Source organism: Hypanus sabinus, chromosome 13, assembly GCF_030144855.1.
Source record: "Hypanus sabinus isolate sHypSab1 chromosome 13, sHypSab1.hap1, whole genome shotgun sequence".
In the NCBI taxonomy this organism is placed as follows: domain Eukaryota; kingdom Metazoa; phylum Chordata; class Chondrichthyes; order Myliobatiformes; family Dasyatidae; genus Hypanus; species Hypanus sabinus.
This window is the reverse complement of record NC_082718.1, coordinates 28143297-28168819: the sequence shown is the minus strand read 5'-3', so window position 1 is coordinate 28168819 and position 25523 is coordinate 28143297. Positions and strand designations below refer to the sequence as shown.

Genomic DNA, 25523 nt, shown 5'->3' with positions numbered 1-25523 from the left:
ACCACTTTATTTTGGCATCTTCCCCCTTCCTTTCCAGTCCTGAAGAAGGGTCTTGGCCAAAAAGTCGACTAGTTATTCATTTCCATAGATACTACCTAACCTGCTGAGTTCCTCCAGCATTGTGTGTGTTGCTCAAGATTCTAAAACATAGAGCAGAACTATTGTGTTGTTGCTGACTTTTATTGGATCCAATTGCAGTATAAAATTTGTTTGTCCAGAATATGAATCTCTGTACTCAGATGCAATCCTAATAATTGAAATATTAGAATATTTGTTTTTCTTTGAAGTATTGCAATGGAAAATGAATTCATTACAAGGACACAGTCATTAGTAAGAACTTCATGGGACTAGACAAAATGCTAACTATCCCATAACCAATTATCATTATCTTATTACACTCAAGCATAGATGCCTACAGAAAGATTTCATTCCACTTGAGTTCTTACTAATGCAATTTGACTCTTATTTTTTGCCACTCAGAATCTTGTTATAGAATCCTGCTGGTGAGCATTCCACAACATAGCAATGAAACCAAATAAAACCATTAGGTCTGGGCAAAGGAACTGGCCAGTTTTGACTCCTTAATGCTCTGCATGTTATGTTTCCTTGGTGTTTACACGACTTATTTAAATGAAACACTTCTGTTTGCATGAAATACACTTAAGCTGGTTCCATCTGAGGATACATACTCTGGGTTTCCATTTCACCCACACTTGCCACAGCACATAAAAGCGGTCAGGCTCAAAATCACACCAGGAAGCACAGACACAGCATTGCAGGCGTCCCAATACAAAGAACTCAGTCTGACAATCTACCTTCACCAGCCAATGAGAACAAAGACCAAAGTCAACTCGCCATAAGGAAGGTGATGTCAGAAGGATCACCTAAGGCCGAAGGAGGTGAGTAGATCAACATTATTACTACAATGTCTCTTAATTCTGGATATAAGTAAACAGTTAGAAATTCTAGATGTCTTAAAAGCCATAGCAAATTCCTATCTGGAACATTTTCTCTAATGATGGAATTTCAGTAGTTATTCTTGTGAAACACTTGTTGATGAACATAAAAGCAATTATTCTCATGAGTTAAACAATGAGTTAGCTGATAGAAGATGCTCTTTGATATTTGCCATGAATTGATTTGCAAATGCTAAAATAATTTACAATCAGAAGACATAAATTTGTGATCAGAATACTAATCCCACTTGATTGCAATAATTCCATTCCCTAAGAACATAAGACGTAGGAGCAGAAATAGGCCATTCAGCCCATCAAGTCTGCTTGGCCACTGCATCATGGCTGTTTTATCATTCCTTTCAACACCATTCTTCTGCCTTCTCCCCATTTCCTTTGATGCCCTGACTAATTAAGAACCTATTAACCTCTACTTTAAATATACCCAATGACTTTGCCTCCATAGCTATATGTGGAATTCATTGCCACAGATTCACCACCTTCTGGCTAAAGAAATTCCCCCTCATCTCTGTTCCTTGTATTCTGAGGGTATATCATCTGGTCCGAGACTCTCCCACTATAGAAAGCATTCTCTCCACATCCACTCTATGTAGGCCTTTAAATATTCAATAGGTTTCAGTAAGAACCCCCTCGTTCTTCTAAACTCCAGTGAGTACTGGCCCAGAGCCATCAAATGCTTCTTTTACATTAACCCTTTCATTGCCAGGAATCATTCTCATGCACCTCCTCTGGACTTTCTCCAATGCCAGCAAATACATTCTTAGATAAGGAAGCCAAAACTGCTCACAATACTCCCAAGTATGGTCTGACCAATAGCTTATGAAGTCTTAGCATTACGTTCTTGCTTTTATATTCTAGTCCTTTCAAAATGAATGCTAACATTGCATGACTATTCTTTACCACCAACTCAACCTGCAAATTAACCATTAAGGAATCCTGCACAAGGACCCCCAAGTCCCTTTGCGCCATTGATTGCTGAATTTGTTCCCCGTTCAGAAAATAGTCTACACTTTTATTCCTTCTACTGAAAAGCATCAGCCACTTGCCTATTTGTTCTAATCTTTCAAAGTCATTCTGCAAACTCCCTGCTTACTCAACATCATCTGCATCTCCACCTATCACTCGCAAGCCATCAATTCTATCATCCAAATCGTTGACATATACCACGAAAAGAAGCAGTCGCAACACCAACCTGTGGTGAACTACATATACCTGTCTGGACATGCCCCCTGCTGACTGCAACTGTGGCTCCTCCCACAGACCCCGGTATAAAGGCAATTGAGGCCTGAGCCCGGCCCTCAGTCTCCAGGATGTAGTATGGTGGTCAACTACTGCTTGTTCTTTCTTCCAGTCAATGAAAGCCGATATCTCGCCTTCACGTCTCAGAGAGAGTTATTGATGGTGCATCAATTTTATTGACTGGAAGTTTTAAAACATGGAAAGCATTTTACATCCAGAAAGAATGCCATCTTGCCTGCCCGCCTCATGCAAGGCATGGGGGCCGCCATCTTGCATGCCCGGATGGGGGCAGCCATCTTTGTCGGCGCCAACATGCCCCACCCCCTACCCACTGATGCTTACCAGGCACTAAGACAGCAGTTCAACTCTGGCTTCCGTAACCCTCGATCAAAGCACCCCACACCAGCTTGCAAGGTCAATGATGGACATCCTGGTGGAGGGGCACAGGACTAGCTGCCTGTTTGACACGGGCAGCACTGAGAGTTTTATTCACCCAGACACGGTGCAATGCTGCAGACTCGTGACACGGCCGGTAAGCCAGAGGGTCACCTTGGCTTCCAGGTCGTATTCCACAGACATCCGGGTGGGTTGTGTAGGTCATGCCTCAACTGTGCACGCCTGTGCTATTGGGGCTGGACTTCCAGAGCCACCTCGAAAGTGTGACTATGGCATATGACGGGCCCCTCCCACCACTCACTGTCAGGAATCTTCAGTTTTGTGGGACTTCGCCATATACCCCACTACCGACCACACACACACACACACACACACACACACACACACACACACACACACACACACACACCGAACCACACATCCCCCCCAGCACCATGCCAACAGCTGCGCTACTGACACCACTTGCAGCCTCTCCACCCTCAAGATCCCTCCCCCACCGCTGTTCGCCAACCTGACCCCTGACTGTAAACCTGTGGCAACTAAAAGCAGGAGGTACAGCGCGGGGGACAGGGCCTTCATTCAGTCAGAGGTGCAGCGGCTGCTCAGGGAGGGGATCATTGAGCCAAGCACAAGCCCTTGGAGGGCTCAGGTGGTTGTTGTTCGGACCGGGCAGATGGTGGACTATAGTCAAACCATCAATAGGTTCACGCAGCTTGACGCGTACCCCCTACCCCGCATCGTGAATATGGTCAACCAGATAGCTCAGTACAAGGTGTACTCGACAATAGATCTGAAATCCACTTATCACCAGCTCCCCATCCGCCCAGAGGACCGCCCCTACACCGCCTTTGAGGCGGACGGCAGGCTCTATCACTTCCTGCGCGTCCCCTGCGGTGTCACAAATGGTGTCTCTGTCTTCCAGAGGGAAATGGACCAGATGGTGGACCAGTGCCAACTGAAGACCACATTTCCCTATCTGGATAACATCACCATCTGTGGTCACGACTGGCCAGATCACAACACCAACCTCCAACGATTTTTCCAAGTGGCCAAAGCCCTGAACCTTACTTATAATAGGGACAAGTGTGTGTTCGAAACCACCCGACTCGCTATCCTTGGGTATGTCGTGGAAAACGGGGTCATTGATCCTGATCCCAACTGTTAGAACTCCCTCTTCCCACCACTCTCAAAGCCCTCAGACGGTGCCTGTGCTTCTTTTCCTATTACGCCCAATGGATCCCCCATTACGCAGACAAGGCCCGCCCCCTGGTCAAGTCTACCACTTTTCCCCTCTCTGCCGAGGCCTGCGTGGCCTTCAGCTGCATTAAAGGGGACATTGCCAAAGCAACGATGCATGCGGTGGACGAGACCATTCCCTTCCAAGTAGAGAGTGACGCCTCCGATTTCGCGCTTGCTGCTACCCTCAATCAGGCAGGCAGGACAGTAGCATTCTTTTCTCATACCCTTCAAGGCTCTGAAATTCGGCACTCCGCGGTGGAGAAAGAAGCCCAGGCCATAGTGGAAGCTATTAGGCACTGGAGGCACTATCTCGCCGGCAAAAGGTTCACCTTGCTGACTGACCAGCGCTCGGTTGCGTTCATGTTGAGCAACCAACAGCGGGGCAAAATCAAAAATGATAAAATTTTGCAGTGGAGAATAGAACTCTCCACCTACAACTATGATATCCTGTACTGGCCTGGAAGGCTCAATGAGCCCCCTGATGCCCTATCCCGGGGAGCGTGTGCCAGCGCACAGCTCAACCAGCTATACGCCCTCCATGCACATCTTTGCCATCCGGGGATCACCCGATTTTAGCATTTCGTGAAAACCCGGAACCTGCCGTACTCCCTTGAGGACATCAGGACGATGACCAGGGACTGCCAAGTCTGCACTGAGTGCAAACCGCACTTCTACCGTCCTGAAAAGGCGCAACTTATCAAGGCCACCCACCCCTTTGAGCGACTGAGTGTTGACTTTAAGGGCCCCCTTCCCTCCACCGACCACAATGTCTACTTTCTCAATATTATTGACGAGTACTCGCGGTTCCCCTTTGCCATCCCCTGCCCCGACACCACTACCACGTCCGTCATAAAAGCCCTGCACCAGCTCTTCACTCTGCTCGGATATCCCTGCTATATCCACAGTGATAGAGGGTCCTCCTTTATGAGTGACAAGCTGCGCCAGTACCTGCTGGCTAGGGGCATTGCTACTAGTTGGACCACGAGTTATAATCCCCGGGGAAATGGACAGGTGGAGAGGGAGAATGCCACAGTGTGGAAGGCCACACTTTTAGCCCTTAAGTCAAAAGGGTTGCCGGTCTCTCGATGACAGGAGGTCCTCCCCGAGGCACTCCACTCCATCCGCTCCCTGTTATGTACGTCCACCAATGCCACCCCTCACGAGCGCCTATTCTCTTTTCCCAGGAAGTCTGCCACTGGGACCACCCTACCAGCTTGGCTGACGTCCCCGGGGCCAGTGCTGCTCCGGAAACATGTGAGGAGCAATAAATACTCCCCGCTGGTCGAGAGGGTTCACCTTCTACTTGCGAACCCCCAGTATGCCTACGTGGTCTTACCTGATGGGCGGGAGGACACGGTCTCCGTCCGCGACCTGGCGCCCGCAGGAGCAGCAGATCACTACCCCGAACACACCACGGTAACTATGAACCCTGTACCCAAGGTGACACCGCGCACACAGAGCCCTACACAGACTCCTCATGACACTCCTATACCGGGCACCTCGTATGCACATATACCAGGTGCCTCGCACATGCATGAGGGATCACTGACGCCTAGTGGGCTGACACCTCCAGTTAGGCCGGAACCAGCACAATTACCGTCTCTGGTGCAATCACCACTGGCACCTGTGCAATCACAGCTGGTGCTACGTAGATCGCAGCGACAGATTCCACCACCTGATAGACTTAACCTGTAAATATACTTGTAAGAAACTTCGCCCCATGGGGACTCTCTTTTAAAACAAAGAGGGGGGTGAATGTGGTGAACTACATATACCTGTCTGGACATGCCCCCTGCTGACTGCTCCTGTGGCTCCTCCCACAGACCCCGGTATAAAGGCGATTGAGGCCTGAGCCCAGCCCTCAGTCTCCAATATGTAGTATGGTGGTCAACTACTGCTTGTTCTTTCTTCCAGTCAATAAAAGCCAATATCTCGCCTTCACGTCTCAGAGAGAGTTACTGATGGTGCATCACAACCTCTGTGGAAAACCACTTAAGGAAACTATGCTAACTTTGGCCTATTTTATTATATGCCTCCAAGTACCCCAACACCGCATCCTTACTAATGGACTCCAACATCTTCCCAACCACTGAAGTCAGGCTAACTGGCCTATAATTTCCTGTCTTTTGTCTTCTTCCCTCTTAAGGAGTGAAGTGACATTTGCAATTTTCCAATCCTCTGGAACCACTTCATAAATCTAGTGATTCTTGAACAATCACTAGCAAAGCTTCCACAATCTCTTCAGCCACATCTTTCAGAATCCTGGGGTGTGGTCCATCTGATCCATGTGACTTACCTATCTTCAAATCTTTCAGCGTCCCAAGCATCACCCCCTTTGTAATAGCAACTGCACTATCATTGTCCCAAATGGCAGTTCCTCATCTTGCCATTATCTCATTGATTGTGCTTTAATTCCTGTTGGCTGATTCCCTATGATTGCTATTCCCATTAATTACCATACGCCTGGTTCCTATTAGCAAACATAGGATAAAACTAAGATGTCACAGCCATGCTGTGCCAGTTCATTGGTTGACTCTAGTATGAGCAAACTGTGTTTCCTGATTCCTTAGGATAGTAAGTTCTAAGCTCCACATCATTTCCTGGGTACTCTATGTAAACTTTGTCTCTGTGTAAAGACTCTCCTGGATACCGGTTCCCCATTTGTGACGGTGCTAACGCCTCATGACTCTGCCTCTGTGCCTGTGTCCTGCATTTGGGTTCATCCTCAGCCTCGTCCTTGCAACATGCACTCACTTCTGCCTCCTGACACTGTTAACTTTTTAGCATACTGTTAGTATCTTCTATGGTGAAGATAATTGCAAAATACTTATTAAATTTATCTGCATTTCTTGGTTCTTCCATTACTACCTCTCCACAGTCATTTTCCAGCAGGCCAATAACCACTCTTGCCTCTCCTTTTCTCTTTATATATTTGATTTTAAAAAATCATTGATAACCTCTTTTATATTGTTGGCCGGTTTATATTCATATTTTATCTTTCCTCTCCTTATTTCTTCTTTATTTGCCTCCTGTTGGTTTTTAAAAGATTCCCAATCCTCTAGCTTTGTACTAAGTTTTTCTATCTTATATTGTATGCCCTCTCTTTTTAAGCATGCATGCCCTCTCTTTTTAAGCATGCACTTCAACCTATCCCACTGACTGCAATTTTACCCTGTCAACGGCCTGTTCTTCCACACAGTCTCACTACTTGTACACCAACTGCCCATCCTCTCCCCTATCGCTCCAGTTCCCATCCACTTGACAAGCTATCTTAACCTCTCCCCAACACTTCAAGCAAACCTGCCTGCAAGGATCTTGGTCCCCCACATGCTTGCAGGCAGGTCAACTACCCGATACTGATACTTTTGATCATTTTTCATTTTTATAGCATTCCCTCTGTGCCTCCTCAGTCAAACACCTGTACAGATGTCTCTTATGTGTTGTTATTGTTCCTGTCTCTACCACCTCCTCTGGCAGCTGATTGCAGGTATCAGATACTCTGTGAGAAAAACTTACACATCACATAGTTTCTATAAACCTATCTCCTGCCTTGAACATGGGGAATTGTGGCTGTTTGGATTCAGATCTGGTTTGTCCATGGAAGACTAGAAAGAGTGGTTGAAGGGACTTTTCCAGCTGGAGTTCTGTGATCAGTGGTGTTCTGCAGGGATCTGTACTAGGATCTCTGCTACTTGTGATGTTTGTATATAAATGGTGTGGGTAGTGTAGAAGACTGCCAAAGAATACAGCGGGATATAGATCAGTTGCAGACATGGGTAGAGAAGTGGCAGATGGAAATTAATCTGGTCAAATATGAAGTATTGTGCCTTGGTAGATCAAAAGTAAAGAGAAAGTACACCTTTCAGGGTAAGATACTTGTGCTCCAAATACATAGAAAGTGGCTTCACAGGTTGATAAAGTGGCTCTGAAGGCATTTTACATGCTTGCTTTTATTAGTCTAAGCACTGAGTTCAGAAGTCAGGAAGTTATGTTGCAGCTCTATATAACTCTACTTAGGCCACATTTGGATGTCAAGGCTTTGGAGAGGGTGCAAAAGAGGTGCAGTATCACTAAATAAATAGCAACTTATAAATAATCGTTTCTTCACCTTCTCAAGCTTGAACTCATCTTTCCCACAGCATCAAGAACAGAACTGCACACAAATGCAACATAATCAACATTTTGTATAATTGCAGTGTGACATACTAATTAGTCACAAAGTAGCATAGCTTGGAAACTGTCCCCTCAGACCAGCTCATCCACGCTAACCAAGGTGCCTATCTAAGCTAGGGTTGCCTGCATTTGGCCCACCTGCTCTAAACCTTTCCTATCCATGAATCTATACAAATGCCTTTTAAATGTTGTTATTGTATCTGCCTGAAACACTTCTTTTGGCAGCTTGTTCCATATACCCACCTCCCTCCCTCTGTGTAAAAATAATTGCCCCTCAGATCCCTTTTAAGTTCTTCCCCTCTCACCTTAAAACCTGTGCCTTTTCTACACAAATAAGCTTGTTCAGAACCAGGGAGAGTGATGAGGGGTCTCAGGTCTAAAATGTTTCTCTTTCCAGTGAAGCTGTCTGTTCTACTGAGAGTTCCTGTTTTTATTTCAGATTTCCAACATTTCTAGTTGTTTTTTTCTTGATGAGCATATAAAACTACAAAGACCAATGGTAGATCTGGAGATTGGAAACCATTTTTAGAAATCAGCAAAAAAATGATACAAGTAAATTAAAGAGGGATAAATTAGAGAACAGAAGAATGTTAGCAAAAACGTTCTTGGCTCCGGAACTAAGATGTTCACTCCTAGAAACCTGAAGCTTTTGACCTCAACCACAGCAGTGAGATACAAACAGGAGTGAGTACACTGTCCCCCTTCTTGAAATCAATAACTAGCTCCTTTGTAGACTTTGATTGAAAGTTTGTTGTCATGATGCCGCGTCACTTGGCTCCCTGTCCCCTTTCGGTACTCCTAAACATCAGTGTTTGAGATTTGGCCCACTACAATGCTGTCATCTCAAAGTTGTATGTGGAGTTTGAGCGGAATCTGGCCATTCAGTCATGAGAATACAGAGCAGGGGTGGTGAATCGATGCTATGTGTGCCCAAGATGACATATGCAAAAATATTGTAGGCACTCATCATGCAATGCCACCCCTGATTCTTCAAATCCCACCAATAATAACAAGATATAAAATGCTTAGAAAAGATGCACCAAAGCTTATAATTTCACATTCTCATTTCTTATATACAATAACAATATTATTTAGAAATGATATTATTTTTCTATTGTATTTTAAAAGATTAATATTAATAATTTTTGAACTGGTTGTTCTAAAATAGATGCATTTATTTCAATCTGTCTCCTATTAATAGTAAAGTGATGAATACAGATAAATAAGCAACAGAACTCATGCTATATCCTGAAGTCCATAATTACTTTTACTAACTCATTAATCAATGGTAACCTCAGCTCAGAATTACTATGGCATGTGAGAGAATTTTTAGAAGGCGATCACCAATTTGGGCACATAGTCTTGAAAAGATTTGCCACTCATAATATAGGGAGTAGAGTAGGGTGGTGAGGACACCACATTTTGGTGCACCACTGTTTAGAATAATTGTGGCAGAGGTGTTGCTACCTTTCCTTATTGATTATAATCTGTTCATCAGGAAGTTAGGGATCAAGTGCAAATGATGAGTCCCAGGCTTAGGTGTATGAAGATGAGATTGCTTGAAATTATAGTATTGAAAGTGGAGAAGTAATCAATAAAGGAACAACAGCCTACAGTAGCTGCCTTTACTGTCCAGATGCTCCAGAGCTAAGTGTAGGGACAGGGAAATGGTACCCCTGTGTTCCTGTTTCAGTAGTAAGCAAATACATTAATTTGGAAGAATTACAAGTGATTTGTTGCTTTGTCTAAAATTATTGCTTACCTTCCCGGATGGTGGAGAGGGAAGAGTCAGAGGACAAGTGTTGTATCTTGTCTGGTTTCTTGGGAAGGTTCTGCAGGATGGGAAGTGGTGGGTGGGGATGGAAGAGAATATTATGCTGGCATATCTGTTTTTGTTTTGGATTCCAGCATCTGCAGTTTTATTTCCTTTCAGTTGCTCAAGTATGACTCCAACTATTAGAGATGTCCTTTTGGTGCCTTTCATTGCATGCTTCCCAGGGATCCTACCCACCACACTTAATCAACCTCTGCCTTGATATCAAGGACAGTGGTCCATCTCCAGGGTGTGACAGATGGTTGCCTCTATGACTAGAGGTCTGTGACAATTTGTGGTCAGCGTTCTGGATGATAATGTGGTAAACTGAATCAGCAAGTGTTCAGATGACACCAAGCTTAAGAGCATAGTGGACAGCAAGAAGGTCTATCAAAGCTTGCAGTGGAATCTGGACCAGCTGGATAAATGGCAGATGGTATTTAATGCAGTTAAGTGTGAGGTGTTGCTCTTTAGGAGGACAAACCAGGGTAGTACTTCGCATTAAAGTTTGTAAACTATCGACCTGCTTCACTATCTCTCGCTCTGCACTTGGGCCATATCCGAACCTGGTAACAAAACAATGATAGTCAAGAAAATTAGACTACAGCAATAAACATTTCAAGGCATTTTTTAGATTCTGTAAAATCAAAACAGTTGAAAAAAATTTAGAAATACATTTGTCTAGAAATGGATTTATTTGATTTTGGAATTTATCTGGAGTATAGCATTCAATTCTGGATGCCCTGTTATAGAAGATTGTGGAGTATGCTGCCCAGATTAGAGGGTAGGTGTAATAAGGAGGGGTTGGACAAACTAAGGTCGCTTTCTTTGAAGCAGTGGAGGCTGAGGGAACACTGGATAGGAGTTTATAAAATTGTAAGAGGTGTAAGTAGAATAGTTGGCTGGTACCTTTTCCCAAGGTCAAGTTGTCTAATACTAGAGGGCATGGATTTAAAGTGAGAGCAGTTAAGTTCAAAGGAGATGTGCAGGGCAAGAGTTTTTTTACACGGAAAATATTGGGTTGCTTGGCAGAGGCAGAAACAACAGGAGGTTAAAAAAATGTGGCATATCCTACTTGACTGTGAGCAATTTTTATTGATGTACCATAGAACTGGGTGCATCACAGGTTGGTATGGCAACTATACAGAGTTGTGGACACAGCTCAGCACATCATGGAAACCAGCCTCCCCTCCATGGACTCTCACTGCCTCAGTAGCCAGCATAATCAAAGACCCCACCCATCCTGGACATTCCCTCTTCTCCCCCTCCCTTAGGTAGAAATACAAAAGCCTGAAAGCACGTACCACCTGACTCAAGAACAGCTTCTGCCCCAACGTCATTAGACTATTGAATGCTTCTCTAGTACAATGTACCTTGTTATAATCTTGCACTTTATTCTTTATCTGCACTGTACAGATACTGGAAAGCACAGTTTTAACATGAGAGGGTGGGTGTTTAAAGATTTATGAGACAATTAACAGAGAGCTGTTACAGATCTCTGTAACTGTTACACTTTATTCTGTATTGTTATTGTTTTACGTTGTTCTGTCCCAGTGTTCTATGTAAAGATCTGATCTGTATGAATAGTATGCAAGACAAGCTTTTCACTGTATCAGTACTTGTGACTATAATAAAGCAATTCCAATTCCATTTGCATGCACATTGCTTACATCTCTCCATTTCTTCAAAGTTCAAAGTAAACTTACTATCAAAGTGCATATATGCTAAAATATATCACCTTGAGATTCATTTTCTTGCAGGCATTTACAGGGAAAGGAAAATAGAAAAGTATTTTATAAAGTAACCATAACAGCAGAGATTGACATACAACCATTTTGCAACAGAAGACACACTGTGCAAATATAAGTGAGTCATAAAGAGTTCTTGGAAGTGAATCAGTAGATCATAGAATCTGTTCAGAGTGGTGGTGAGTGAAACTATCCATACCGGTTCAGGAGCCTGTTGGTTGTAGAGTAGTAACTGGTCCTGAACCTGGAAGAGTGGCTCCTAAGGTTCCTCTACCTCCTGCCTGATGGTAGTTGTGAGAAGAGGGCATGGCCTGAACGGTGGAGCCTTTGATAACAGATGCTGTCTTCTTGTGGCGTCACTTCAGGTAGATGTACTCAAAGGTGGGGAGGGCTTTGCCTGTGAAGAACAAGGCGCATCCACCACTTTCTGTGGTCTTTTCCATTCCTGGCTGCTGGTTTTTCCATGCCAGGTCATGATGTAGCCAGGATAATTTCCACTGTGCATCTATAGAAATTTGCATTCTTTCCTTGTCTGTTCATGTGCCTGTCTAAGTATCTCCTTGAAGTTGCTATCATACTACTTCCACCATTTCCTTTGACTGCATATTGAAAAAAAAATTGTCTCATTAATCTCTTTAAAACACTCCCCCCTCGTGTTAAAGCTGTGCACTCCTGTGTTTGACAATTGCACCCTGGGAAAAAGAGTCAGACTATCTACCTTATCTCCTCCTCTTTTAATTGTATCTACATCTGTCAGCCTCTAATGCTCCAGAGGGATCTATGAAGACTTGCTAGATTGGATTCAAAAATTGTTTCTCCATAGAAGACACATGATAGTTGTAGAGTTGCAATATTCAGTTTGAAGGTCTGTGGCCAGTGATGTTAGAGTCATAGAAAAGTACAACACAGAAACAGGCCTTTTGGCCCATCTACTCCATGCCGAAACCATTTAAACTGCCTACTCCTATCGACCTGCCCTGAGACCACAGCCCTCCATACCCCTACCATCCGTATACCTATCCAAACTTCTCTTAAACATTGAAATCGATCTGGCATGCACCACTTGTACTGGGAGGTCATTCCACACGCTACCAACCCCCTGAGTGAAGAAGTTTCCCCACATGTTCCCCTCAAACTTCTCACTTTTCACCTTTAGCCTCTGGTTGTAGTCCCACCTAACCTCAGTGGAAAAAGTCTTCTTGCATTAATCCTATTTATATCCTTCATAATTTTGTATACCTGCATCAAATCTCACCTCAATCTTCTATGTTCCAAGGAATAAATTCCTAAACCATTCTTTTCATATAACTCAGGTCCTTCAGACCTAGCAACATATTTGTAAATTTTCTCTGGACTCTTTTAACCTTTTATCTTTCCTATAAATAGGTGACCGAAACTGCATACAATACTCCAAATTAGGCCTCAGCAATGTCTTTTACAACTTCAACAAAACATCTCATCTCCTGTACTTGGTACTTTGATTTATGAAGGGCAATCTGCCAAAAGCTTTCTTTACGACCCTATCAACCTGTGATGCCACTTTCAATAAATTATGAACCTGTATTCCCAGATTTCTTTGTTCTACTGCTCTCCTCAGTGCCCTCCATGCGAATCAGTGCTGGGGTCTCTCTTGTGTGCGATAGACATAAATCAATTAGATAAAAACTTTGGTAGGTTGATAACTAAATTTGCAGATGACACAAAAATTGGCAGAGCGGTGGATAGTGAGGAAGATAGTCAAAGAATTCAGAAGGATATACCAACTGGAAGTGTAGACAGAAAAGGAAAGAAAGGAAATAGGAATAACCCTGGGAATTATGGACCAGTGAGTCTTAATTCAGTGGTGAGCAAATTATTAGCGAAGATTCTTAGAGACAGGATTTACGATTATTTGGAGAAGCATGATCTAGTTAAAGATTGTCAGCATGGGTTTTATGAGGGTCAGGTAATTCCTCATGAGCCTGATTGAATTAGAACATAGAAACATAGAAACCCTACCGCACAATACAGGCCCTTTGGCCCACAAAGCTATGCCAAACATGTCCTTATCTTAGAAATTACCTAGGGTTACCGATAGCCCTCTATTTTCTGAGCTCCATGTACCTGTCCAGGAGTCTCTTAAAAGACCCGATTGTATCTGCCTCCACCACCGTCGCCAGCAGCCCATTCCACGCACTCAACACTCTCTGCATAAAAAACTTACCCCTGGTATCTCCTCTGTACCTACTTCCAAGCACCCTAAAACTGTGCCCTCTCATGCTAGCCACTCCAGCCCTGGGATAAAGCCTCTGACTATCCACACAATCAATGCCTGTCATCATCTTATACACCTCTATCAGGTCACCTCTCATCCTTTGTCGCTCCAAGGAAAAAAGGCCTAATTCACTCAACCTATTCTCATTAGGCATGCTCCTCAATCCAGGCAACATCCTTGTAAATCTCCTCTGCACCCTTTCTATGGTTTCCACATCCTTCCCATAGTGAGGCGACCAGAAATGAGCACAGTTCTCCAAGTGGGGTCTGACCAGGGTCCTATATAGCTGCAACATCTCTTGGCTCCTAAACTCAATCCCATGATTAATGAAGGCCAATGCACCATTTGTTTTCTTAACCACACAGTCAACTGGCGCAGCAGCTTTGAATGTCTTATGGACTTGGACCCCAAGATCCCTCTGATCCTCCACACGGCCAAGAGTCTTACCATTAATACTATATTTCTGTCATCATATATTCTTTGAGGATGTGACAAAGCACATTGATGAAAGTCGAGCAGTGGATGTGGTGTAAATGGATTTTGTAAGGTGTTTCCCCCATGGTAAGCTCATTCATAAGGCATGGAATCCAGGGAGACTTGGCTGTGTGGATACAGAACTGCCCATAGGAAGCAGTGGGTGGTAATCCATGGAGATATTCTGCCTGGAGGTCAGTGACCAGTGGTGTTCTGCAGGGATCTTTTCTGGGACCCTACTCTTTGTGATTTATATAAAGGATGTGGATGGGGAAGGGTGGGTTAGTAAGTTTGCAAATGACACAAAAGTTTGTGGAGCTGTGGATAGTGTGAAGGGTTGTTGTAGATTGCAATGGGACATTCACAAGATGCAGAGCTGAGGTGAAAAGTATCAGATGGAGTTCAACCCAGAAAAATGTGATGTGATTCACTTTGGAAGGTTGAATATTAAAGACAGAATACACAGTTAATGGCAGGATTCTTCTCAGTTTGGAGGAACAGAAGGATGTTGGGGTCCACATCAATAGACCCCACCAAATTCCTGCACACGTTGATAGGGTTGTTAAGAAGGTGTAGGGTGTGCTAATCCTTCATTAGTAATGGGATTGAGTTCAAGAGCTGTGAGGTAATGTTGCTGCTCTGTAAACTCTGGTTAGACCACACTTGTTCATTTCTGGTTGCCCTATTACGTGAAGGATGTTGAAGCTTCAAAGAGGGTGCAGAAGAGATTTACCAGGATACTGCATGGATTGAAGGGCCTGAGTTATGAAGATATGTTGAGCGAGTCAGGGCTATTCGCTTTGGAGTGAAGACAGATGAGTTGTGACTTGATAGAAGTATACAAGATGGTAAGAGGAATAGGTAGAGTGGACAGCCAGAGATTTTCTCCAAGGATGGAAATGGCTGCTACCAGGGGGCATCATTTTAAGGTGATTGGAGGAAAATACGGGGTGATATCAGAAGCACAAAATTTTTACACAAAAAGTAGTGGGTGCATGGAACAGCCTGCCAGAGGTGTTGGTAAAGGCAGATAGATTGGGGACATTTAAAAAACTCTTAGATAGGCACATGGATGATAGAAAAATAGAGGGGTATGTAGAAAGGAAGGATTAGATTGACCTTAGGGTAGGTTGAAAGGTTGGCACAACATCATGGGCTGAAGTGCTTGTACAATGCTGTAGTGTCCTACTGTATGTTCAGTGTTCTATGTTGTAAGGCAGATGGAGTTTAATTCAGACATGTGTTAAATATTTTAATTTATGAGGTCAAATATAAAAGGAAAGTGTACAGGATATGGCAGGACCCGTAGTAACATTGATGTACAGAGGGATCCTGGGTTGCAAATCCACATCTCTCAAAATGCCAACACAAGTAGAAGGGGATAGTAAAGAAAACATACAAAATGTTTGTCTTCACCAGTCATGGTGATGTGAATGGAAGTCAGGAATGTGTCAGTCCTAATTTCATTAGCAAGAGAAGAATCAGGATCCGATTTAAATATGGTCAGTGATTTTTCTCTTTCTCTTTCAATGCAATTCAAGACAGTGACTTCACTTTGAAACTCACTAGTTTTTGTTTTAAATACTGTAGCTGCTTAAATAAAAGCACTGCAAAATGTTTTGTTTTCTGATGTGCTCTTTGCACCTTTGACAACTTTGCTGGAAACCAATGAAGGTGCAGTTTGAGTTAATTTAGGAAGTGCCATAGACCTTAGCTATGTATTGGTCTTGATATCTTACCTCTACAACAGGCATCATTAATATAATATATATTTTAATAACTTCCATTGTCCATCAGTAACAGAAACTGCTATATTTTTATCAAGGTGTCAAAAACAAACATCTACATACGTATGGATGAAGCTATACACATTTGGATGAAATTACAGAAAGTAGCTTTATATTTACCACAGTACTGAATAATAAAGTAGAAAAAAATCAGCTAAAAAATTTTAAAATGTCTATTTTGAAAGAAGAAAGACCCTTTTAGAATCTTTCCACTGTTGGGAAATCAAGAACCTGAGGGCACTGGTTTAAAGTGAGATTGTAAAGATTTAATATAACCTTGAGGAGCAACATTTTTACAGAGAGGATAACTTGTGTATAGAATGAGCTGCCGGAGGACGTATTTGAGATGGGTCAATAACAATATTCAAAGGACAATTGGATGGGTCTGTAGTTAGGAAGTGTTTAAAGGGAAGAGGCCAAACATGAACGAATGGCACTAACTTTGAAGGACACGAAACAGTAGGGACTGTTTCTGTGCTACATGACAAGCAATGGCTACTGCTCTAACTAATATCAATTGTACTAACTAACTTAATTGCCTCTGTACATAATTATTCAAAGTGAAAAGGAACACGCTCCTGGATTAGTGAAATGAGCTTTTGATGACATTATTTCTACTTTTATACAATATTGTTTAACTGTTAATAGCAATGGGAATTTTCTCATATGATATATCACTGTGACTGATATATTGAAACTGAACTTAAGAACGGTATAATATTGTTTTTTTAAGATTGTATTTAGGGATTCACAGGGAAGGCCTTTCTATTGGAAATGGATATGAAACTTTGTTAGCAAATATAATGGAGCATCATCAAATTCAACATAAGTATTTGCATTGTAAATCAGTCGTCTTTGTTCTGCTCATGAAAATGTTGCTGCCAATAATTTAGAGAATTTTCAGACTTGTTAGAAATAGAAAGTGATAAACTTGTGTCTAGCCAAAAGCAGTAAAAACATTTGCTTCTGATCAGTCAATTAAAACATTATTTTAATCTCTGTGTAGCAAAGTCTACTAATCACAGACCCACCGAGTCTTCCATTTCCACTGCCTCATCTGTTAGCAGTACTGGAAGTGGCTACAATGTAGACAGTGAAGGCAGCACAACAGGAGGGGAAGGCAGCGTCTTCACTGACACTCAAGTGTAAGTTGCTTTAAAACTCTACAATTTTTTTCAGATAATTTATTTTTACTCTTTTCTGAAAATCAGTAAAACTTCAGATGCCGAGAATCTAAAGTAAAAGCAGAAAATGCCGAAGAAACACTGCAGGTCAGGCAGCATCTACTGGAGGAGACACTGTTATCATTCCACGTCTGATACCTTTGGGCCTTTTGCTCAATTCTAGTTAAGGGTTTCAGGCATGAAACATTAAATGTTTCTCTCTCCACCTCCACAGATGCTACCTGACCTGCTGAGCATTTCCAGCATTTTCTGTTTTTACTGTATTTCCATTCTTCTATAATGATGTATTTACTTTTCAGATGAGTTCATCAGTACTTAATAAGGAATGTCCATGACCATCTTAAATCATAAAATATAGCAACATGATAATCAAACCCTTCCCAGGGAAACATGCTTAAAGTACTTGTTTTGAAATGCTTGCTTAACTGATTGTCATAAATGTCAAAGGAAAAACATAGTCTGGAAGAGAAGTATAAATCAAGTAATTGTGAAATCCTCCTCTGCATCAGTAAATTGTTTAATCATCATAATATATTATATTAATATCATAATATAGCAAGATAGAAAATGTCCTTACTTTCTTGTGTAATTCTGTTATCTTGAGATGTCACTAATTATTGCAAATTATACTTTTGGAAAGTCTCAAGAAAAATGTGTGTCAGCTCACACTTAACAGGATTAAATTCCATCTGCTATTGCTTTGGCCATTTTACCAAATGATCAATATTATCCTGTCATTTAGACTATGCTCCTCACCACCAACAATACAAGTGATTTTCATGTCATCTGCAAAACTGCTTATGGTACCTCCTACATTAATATCGATATTGTCAATGTATGTAAAATCACCAAGAGTCTCAGCATCAATCCACGTGGTACACCACTGCTCATAAGTTTCCAATCATGAAAGACATCATTCTGTGCCTTCTATTAGCATACCAATTTTGGAAACAATTTGCCCGCTTTCCTTTTTGATCTTTTTAACTCCAGTCCTGCCGGAGGATCTCAGTCCGAAATGGTGACAGTACTCTTTTCTGTGGATGCAGCCTGGTTTGCTGAGTTCCTCCAGCATTTCGTGTGTGTTGCTTTGATTTCCAGTATCTGCAGATTTTCTCTTGTTTGCACACTTTCCAAAATTACACAGGCTCCAGTAGCCTTCCAGTGGAGTTTTATCAAAGTCCTTACTGAAGTTCATGTAGATATATTATTTGCACTGCTCTCTCTCAAAGCATTTTGTGACCCATGCCCCTATGAAGCCATGGTGATGATCTTTGTTCAATCCCCACTCTTCTTAGTTGTATTAATTTTTTCCTTCATAATTTTTGCCAGTAACTTCTCTGCCACTGTCAGTTGACATGCAAGTTTATAACTACCTATGGTAGTTTATAATTTGTAATTAACTACAGTAATTATCTACTCTTCTTTAATCCATCTGCCACATTTGTTAATGTCCAATCATCTGGCAAAAGCCTTACTAAAGTCCATATAAGCAACATCTACAGCTCTCATTAAGTGTCCTGGTTAGGTACATCTTTAAAACAAAATTCAATCAAATTTGTCAGACCTGAACTCTAACAGGCAAAGTCAGGCAGGCTATCCCTAATCTACCATAATAATAACCTTTCACTCAATGTCAGTTAAATTAAAAAACTGATTATTGACTTCAACAAAGGAAAGGAGGGTGAACTTAGAGTCATAAAGTCATTGAAAAATACAGCACAGTTACTCCATGCCAAACAATTTAGACTGCTGACACCCATCAACTTACATGGGACCATAGACCTCCACACCCCTACCATCCATGTACCTTTCCAAAGATCGCTTAATATGGAAATCAAGCTCACATGTACTACCTGCGCTAGCAGCTCATTCCACACTCTCACAACCCTCTAAGTGAAGGTGTTTCCCCTCATGTTCCCCTTAAACATTTTACTTTTCACCCTTAACCCATGACCTTGAGTTGTAGTCCCACCCAACCTCAGTGGAAAAAGCCTGCTTGCATTTACCTTATCTATACCCCTCATAATTTTGTATACCTCTATCAAATCTCCTCTCAGTCTTCTACATTCCAAGGAATAAAGTCCTAACCTATTCAATCTTTCCTTATAACTCAGTTCCTCCAGTCCTAGCAACCTTCGTGTAAATTTTCTCTGGACCCTTTCAACCATATTTACATCTTTCCTGTAGGTAGGTGACCAAAATTGCACACAATACTCCAAATTAGGCCTCAGCAATGTCTTATACAATTTCAAAATAACATCTCAATACTTTCCTTTATGAAGGCCAATACTTCCATTTAGTCACGAGCCTCCAGTCTGAGAGGCAACCATGTACTACCACTCTCTGGCTTCTCCCACAAAGCCGATGTCTAATCCAGTTTACTACCTCATCTTGAATGCTGAGCAACTGAACCTTCTTGACCAACCTCCTTCTCGGTAATCTGTATTGGGTCCATGAAGTCAATGCTGCTTTGCCTCACTCTTTAGAATCTGTGAGAGTCTGCTGAGTGAATAGAGATGCAAAAAAATCATTTAAGATCTCTCCCATCTCTTTTGGCTCCATTTTGACCTTCCAAATACTCACATGGATTACCATTCTGATCTTTCATAGAACCAATTTGTCCCTTGCAATCCTTTTGCTCTTAAGTTGACCAAGTCTACGCTAGTGGATTGCCGGTGGAGAGAGTCAAAGTTCAAAGTAAACTTATAATAAAAGTACAATCAGATACACCAGATACAACTCTGAGATTAGTTTTCTTGTGGGTGTTCACAGTAAATACAAGAAACACAATAGAATCAGTGAAAAACTACACCCAACAGGAAGGACAAACAGCCAGAGTGCAAAAGACAAAAAAACTATACAAACACAAAAAGAAAGAAAATAAAGTATTAATAATAGTAAAGTTAATTTACTTACAGAAGAGCAGAAAGGATGTCATAAGGGTATGAAGGGATGTAAAGAACAACTGATAATAGATTCTGTAATTCTAAATCAAGCCCAGTGGAAAAGCAGACATCTTTCATGTTGATATATTGACTACCATAAAGCATTTGCTTCTGTTCCACACTCATGGTTAATAGAAGTTCTTTATGTATATAAACTGCACCCAATACCTGTGATATTCCTACAACATCTGATGAACCATTGGCATTGTATAATCATCCTATCTATTAACAAACAAAAAAGAACAACCACCGTTATCAAATAAACCGAGGCATTGTCCAGGGTGAGTCTCTAAGCCCACAATGTTTTGTCTAGCTTCAAACCCGCTCTCTAATTTGCTGAATCAGATGAAGATAGGTAACAAATCAAAAAAAAGAGAATGAATTGCACCTTGACACACCTTCTATACATTACTTAATTAAGTACTTAATTCATATAGTAGAACTATTTTTGAAAGATATAAGCATAAACTTTGGACTAGATAAGTGAAGAACATTAAACATAAAGAAAGGTGCAATAAAGTTAATAGAACACAAACCAGAGCAGTAGGCTACAATACAACTGATGGATAAATATGAAACATATAAGTACCTGGGATATCAAGAAGCAAAGAAAATAGAAAATATGCTGAATCTTTGCAAACTTCTATGCAAGTAAGATACTGCCTTGCTTCCTTAGTAATGTGCTAGGCCCAGGACTGATCCTCTGAAATGACAATACTGAGGAATTTAAAGTTGCTTACTCTCTCCACCTCTGATGAGGACTGGCTCATGGATCTCTGTTTTCCCCCTCCCGAAGTCAACCATCAGCTCTTTTGTCTTGCTGACTTTGAGTGAGAGGTTCTTTTGGCACCGCTCAGCCAGATTTTCAATCTCCCTCCTATATGCTGATTCATCATCACCTTTAATTCCGCCACTGACAGTGATGTCAACAGCAAACTTAAATGTGGCATTGGAGCTGTATTTAGCCTCTCACTCATAAGTATAAAGCAAGTAGAGCGGGGGCTAAGCATACAGGCTTGTGGTACACCTGCGGTGTTGAAGATCATGGAGGAGACGTTGTTGCCAATTCAAACTGACTGGGAGTTTGCAAGTGAGGAAATCAAGGATCCAGTTGTACAAGGAGGTATTAAAGCCTTGGTCTTGAAGCTTCTTGATTAGTTTAGAAGGGATAATAGTATTGAATGCTGAGCTGTAGTTAATGAAGAGCATCCTGCTTTGTGCATCTTCACTGTCCAAATGCTCCAATGAAATGGCATCTGCTGTTGACCTGTTGTGACGGTATTGAAATTGGAGTAGATCCAGCTGACGGATAAAGCAAGCAAAATCGGCATTCAGCTCATTTGGGAGCAAAACCTTGTTGCCACCTATTTTGCTTGTAGGAGATGATAGCATTCAAGCTATTTTGCATGTGAGATGGCTTTCTGGAGATCATATGTGAACCTCTTGTATTTTACTGAGTCGCCAGACCTGAATGCCACTGATCTGGCCCTCTGCAGAATGTGAATCTCACGGTTTATCCAGGGTTTCTGGTTTCGGAAGAGTCTGAATGATTTTATGAGGACACACTTGTCTACTAGTTGACAACTGTGGCGTATTCGTTCGGATCCTCTGATGAGTCCTTCGACACAGCCCAGTCCACTGACTCCAAGCAATCCCAAAGCCCCTCACCTGCCTCCCCTGACCACCTCTTCGATGTTGTTATCTCTGGAACCTTAATTTTTAGTCTCTGCGTGTACGCAGGTAGGAGGGGAAATTGAAAAGATTTCCTAAACTGTGGTTAAGATGAGGAATGGAAGGCATTCCTTGTGGTAGTATAGCAGTGGGCAAGTTTGTTGGGATCCCTTGTGCTACAGGTGACATGCAGATGATAAACGGGCAGAAATTTCTTCAAACAAGCCTGACTGAATTCCCTGGCAATGGTTTCAAAGGTGTCATGGTAGGCTGTTTCTTGTTTCCTGATGGGGGCTCTCAGTACCTTAAATGCCGGCTTACATCAGCCTTTTGCTGTATGTACATAAACTGCAGACAGGATCATGGAGGAGAACTCTCTTGGCAGGTAGAACAGTTGGCATTTAATCATGAGATGTTCCAAGTTGGGAGAATAAGAGTGCAACAAGACAATTGTGTACAATCACCACAAAGGGATTACCACAAAACACAAACCCCCCCCCCCCCCCCCGACTTTTTGCCTTCCCTGAATCAGCATTATGGTCCATCCAGCATATCCTCTGGGTCTAATTGACAAATCTGCCTTTTCTCGAGTTAGCCATGTCTCCATGAAACAGAAAACAAAACCATCCCTCATTTCAGTCTAATACAGCAAACTTGCTCTTAGGTGCTCAATCGTGTTCTCCAACAACTACATTTTCTAACAAGATATTGGGTAGAGGAAATTTAATACCCCACCATTTTAGTCTGGCTTGGAGTCGTCCCCTCCTCCCTCTCTTCTGGCCATGGTAATATACCATCATCCACTTAAAGGTGCCGTACTGAGTTAAGCCCACTGAGTTCTTCAAAAGATTGTTAAGATGGTTCAGAAGTATTTTACTTTAACGTTCAAAGTAAATTTTATTATCTCTGGCCCTCTATCCTCTGAAAAAAAATGTTCCTCCTCATCTCTGTTCTAAAAGGAGGTCTTTTTACTCCGAGGTTGTGTCCTCTGGTCCTGGACTCTCCTACTGCTGGAAGCACCTTCTACATTGCCACTCTATTCAGGGCTTACAATATTTAGTAGCTTTCAAGGAGAACACAACTCCTCCTAATTTCTATCCATACTGGTAACTTTCCTGTACTACCATGGTCTTCTCTCTTGTTAAGCAGCCTCAAGTTTACACAGTTTCAGAGTGAAAAGACATCCTTTTAGAACAGAGATGAGGAGGAATTTTTTTTAGAGGTCAGAGAACCAGAGGACACAACCTCAGCGGGCCAGAGCATGCAACCTCAGAGTAAAAGTTTCTTTTTACATTATATGTCAATGATTTGGATGATGGAATTAATGACTTTGTTACAAAGTTTGCAGACAATACAAAGATCTCCAGAGGGGCAGGTAATTTTAAGGAAATAGAGAGGCTACAGAAGGACTTAAACAGATTAGAAGAATGGGCAAAAAAGAGGCAGATGGAATATAGTGTTGAGAAGTGTATGGTCATGCACTTTGTGTAAGAAATTAAAGAGTTGACTATTGTTTAAATGGAGAGAAAGTACAAAAAAAAACTGAGGCGCAAAGGACTTGGGAGTGCTTGTATAGTATTCTCTAAAGGTTAATCTGTAGGTTGAGACTAGGGTGAGGAAAGCAAATGCAATGTTAGCATTTATTTCAAAAGGACTAAAATATAAAAGCAAGGATGTAATGTTGAGACCTTGTAAGGTAGTGGTGAGGCTTCATTTAGAGTATTGTCAGCAGTCTTGGGCCGCTTATCTTAGAAAGGATGTGCTGAAACTGGAGAGGTTCAAAGGAGGTTCACAAAAATGATTCCAGGATTGAATGGCTTGTCCTATGAAGAGTGTTTGATGACTCTGGGCTGTATTCACTAGAATTGAAAAGAATGAGGGGTGACCTCATTTAAGCCTATTGAATGGTAAAAGGCCTAGATAGAGTGGATGCAGATAGGATGTTTACTATGGTGGGAGAGTCTAAGACCAGAGGACACAGCCTCAGAATAACTGAGATAAGCAGGAATTTCTTTAGCCAAAGAATGGTGAATCTCTTTGCCACAAGCATATGTGGGGGACAAGTCTATATGAATATTTAGATTCTTCATTGGTCAGGACACGAAGGGATATGGGGAGAAGGCAGGAAATTGGGGCTGAGAGGAAAAATGCATCAGCTATGGGAAAATGGTGCAGCAGACTCAATGGGCCAAATGGACTAATTCTGCTGCCACGTCTTATGGTCTAAGTGCAGCAGCACCTTGTCAAAAGCCTTCTGAAAATTTAAATAAACATCTGCTGATTCTTCTTTGTTTATCCTGCTTGTTACATCCTCAAAGAATTCTAACAAATTTGTCAGGCATGATTTCCCCTTAAGGAAACCATCCTGACTTTGGTCTATTTTATCATTTGCTGCCATGTACCTAAAAAATCGCATTCTTAATGGATTCTATAATCCTACCAGCTACTGAAATCAGGTTAAACAGTCTATAATTTCCTATCTTTTACCTCGCTCCCTTCTTCTTAAAGAGTGGAGTGGCATTTGCGATGTTCAAGTCCCCTGGAACCATAAGACATAGGAGCAGCCCATCGAGTCTGTTCTGCCACTCCATCGTGTCTGATTTATTATCCTTCTCAATCCCAAGCTTCTGCTTTCTCCCTGTAACCTTTCATGCTCTTACTAACTAGGAAAATACCAACCTCCACTTTAAATATACTCAATAACTTGGCCTCCACGTCCTTATGTGGAATTTATTGCCATAGATTCACCAGTCTCTGGCTAGAGAAATTTCTCCCCATCTTTGTTCTAAAGGGGCATCCTTGTATTCTGAGGCTGTACCCATAGGTCCTAGGTTCCCCACTATAGGAAAAATCTTCTATCTAGGCCTTTCAATATTCGATCAGTTTCAATGAGATTGCCCCCTCATTCTTCTAAACTCCAACAAGTACAGTCCCAAGCAATCAAATATATTATACATTACCGGATAATATGTTATATCCTCATACGTTAACCCTTTTGTTCCTGGGATCATTCTCGTGAACCTCCTATAGACCCATCTCCAGCGCCAGTACATCCTATCTTAGGTGGGGGGGTACAAGTCTGGTCACAATACCACAAGTACTGCCTGACCAATGGCTTGTAAAGCCTCAGCATTACATCCTTTCCTTTATATTCTAACTGTCTCTCAACATGAATGAAAGCATTGCATTTACCTTCCCTACCACTAACTCAACCTCTAAGTTAACCCTTCCTGAATCCCCTTGCATCTCTGATTTTGGAATTTGCTCCCTATTTTGAAACTACTCTATGCCTTTATTACACCTACCAAAGTGTATCACCATACACTTCCCAACACTGTATTCCATCTGCCAGTTTTTGCCCATTTTCCTAATCTGTGCCTTTGCCCTTCTACAGACTCCTTGCTTCCTCAATACCACCTGCCCCTCCACATCTTTTTATCAATGGTAAACTTGCCCACAACGCCATCACATCCGTCATTTAAAGCATTGATATATGATGTGAAAAGAAGTTGTGCAAACACTGTTCCTGAATGTCTTCAAAGATCACAACTAATCACTACAATGTCTTCAGCTACCTCTTTCAGGAACCCAAAGTGCAATCCATTCAATTCAGATGACTTAACCAC

At 42.0% G+C, this 25523-nt stretch overlaps 1 protein-coding gene across 1 annotated transcript in view; it reads left to right on the top strand.

The window, feature by feature from the left end:
• pcloa (piccolo presynaptic cytomatrix protein a) overlaps positions 1 to 25523 on the top strand; it is a 389623-nt gene that overhangs the window by 331005 nt on the left and 33095 nt on the right. Inside the window, exon 22 of the mRNA XM_059988484.1 lies at positions 17104 to 17242. Coding sequence (XP_059844467.1) covers positions 17104 to 17242 — 139 coding nt within the window. The remainder of the gene's footprint in view (positions 1 to 17103; positions 17243 to 25523) is intronic.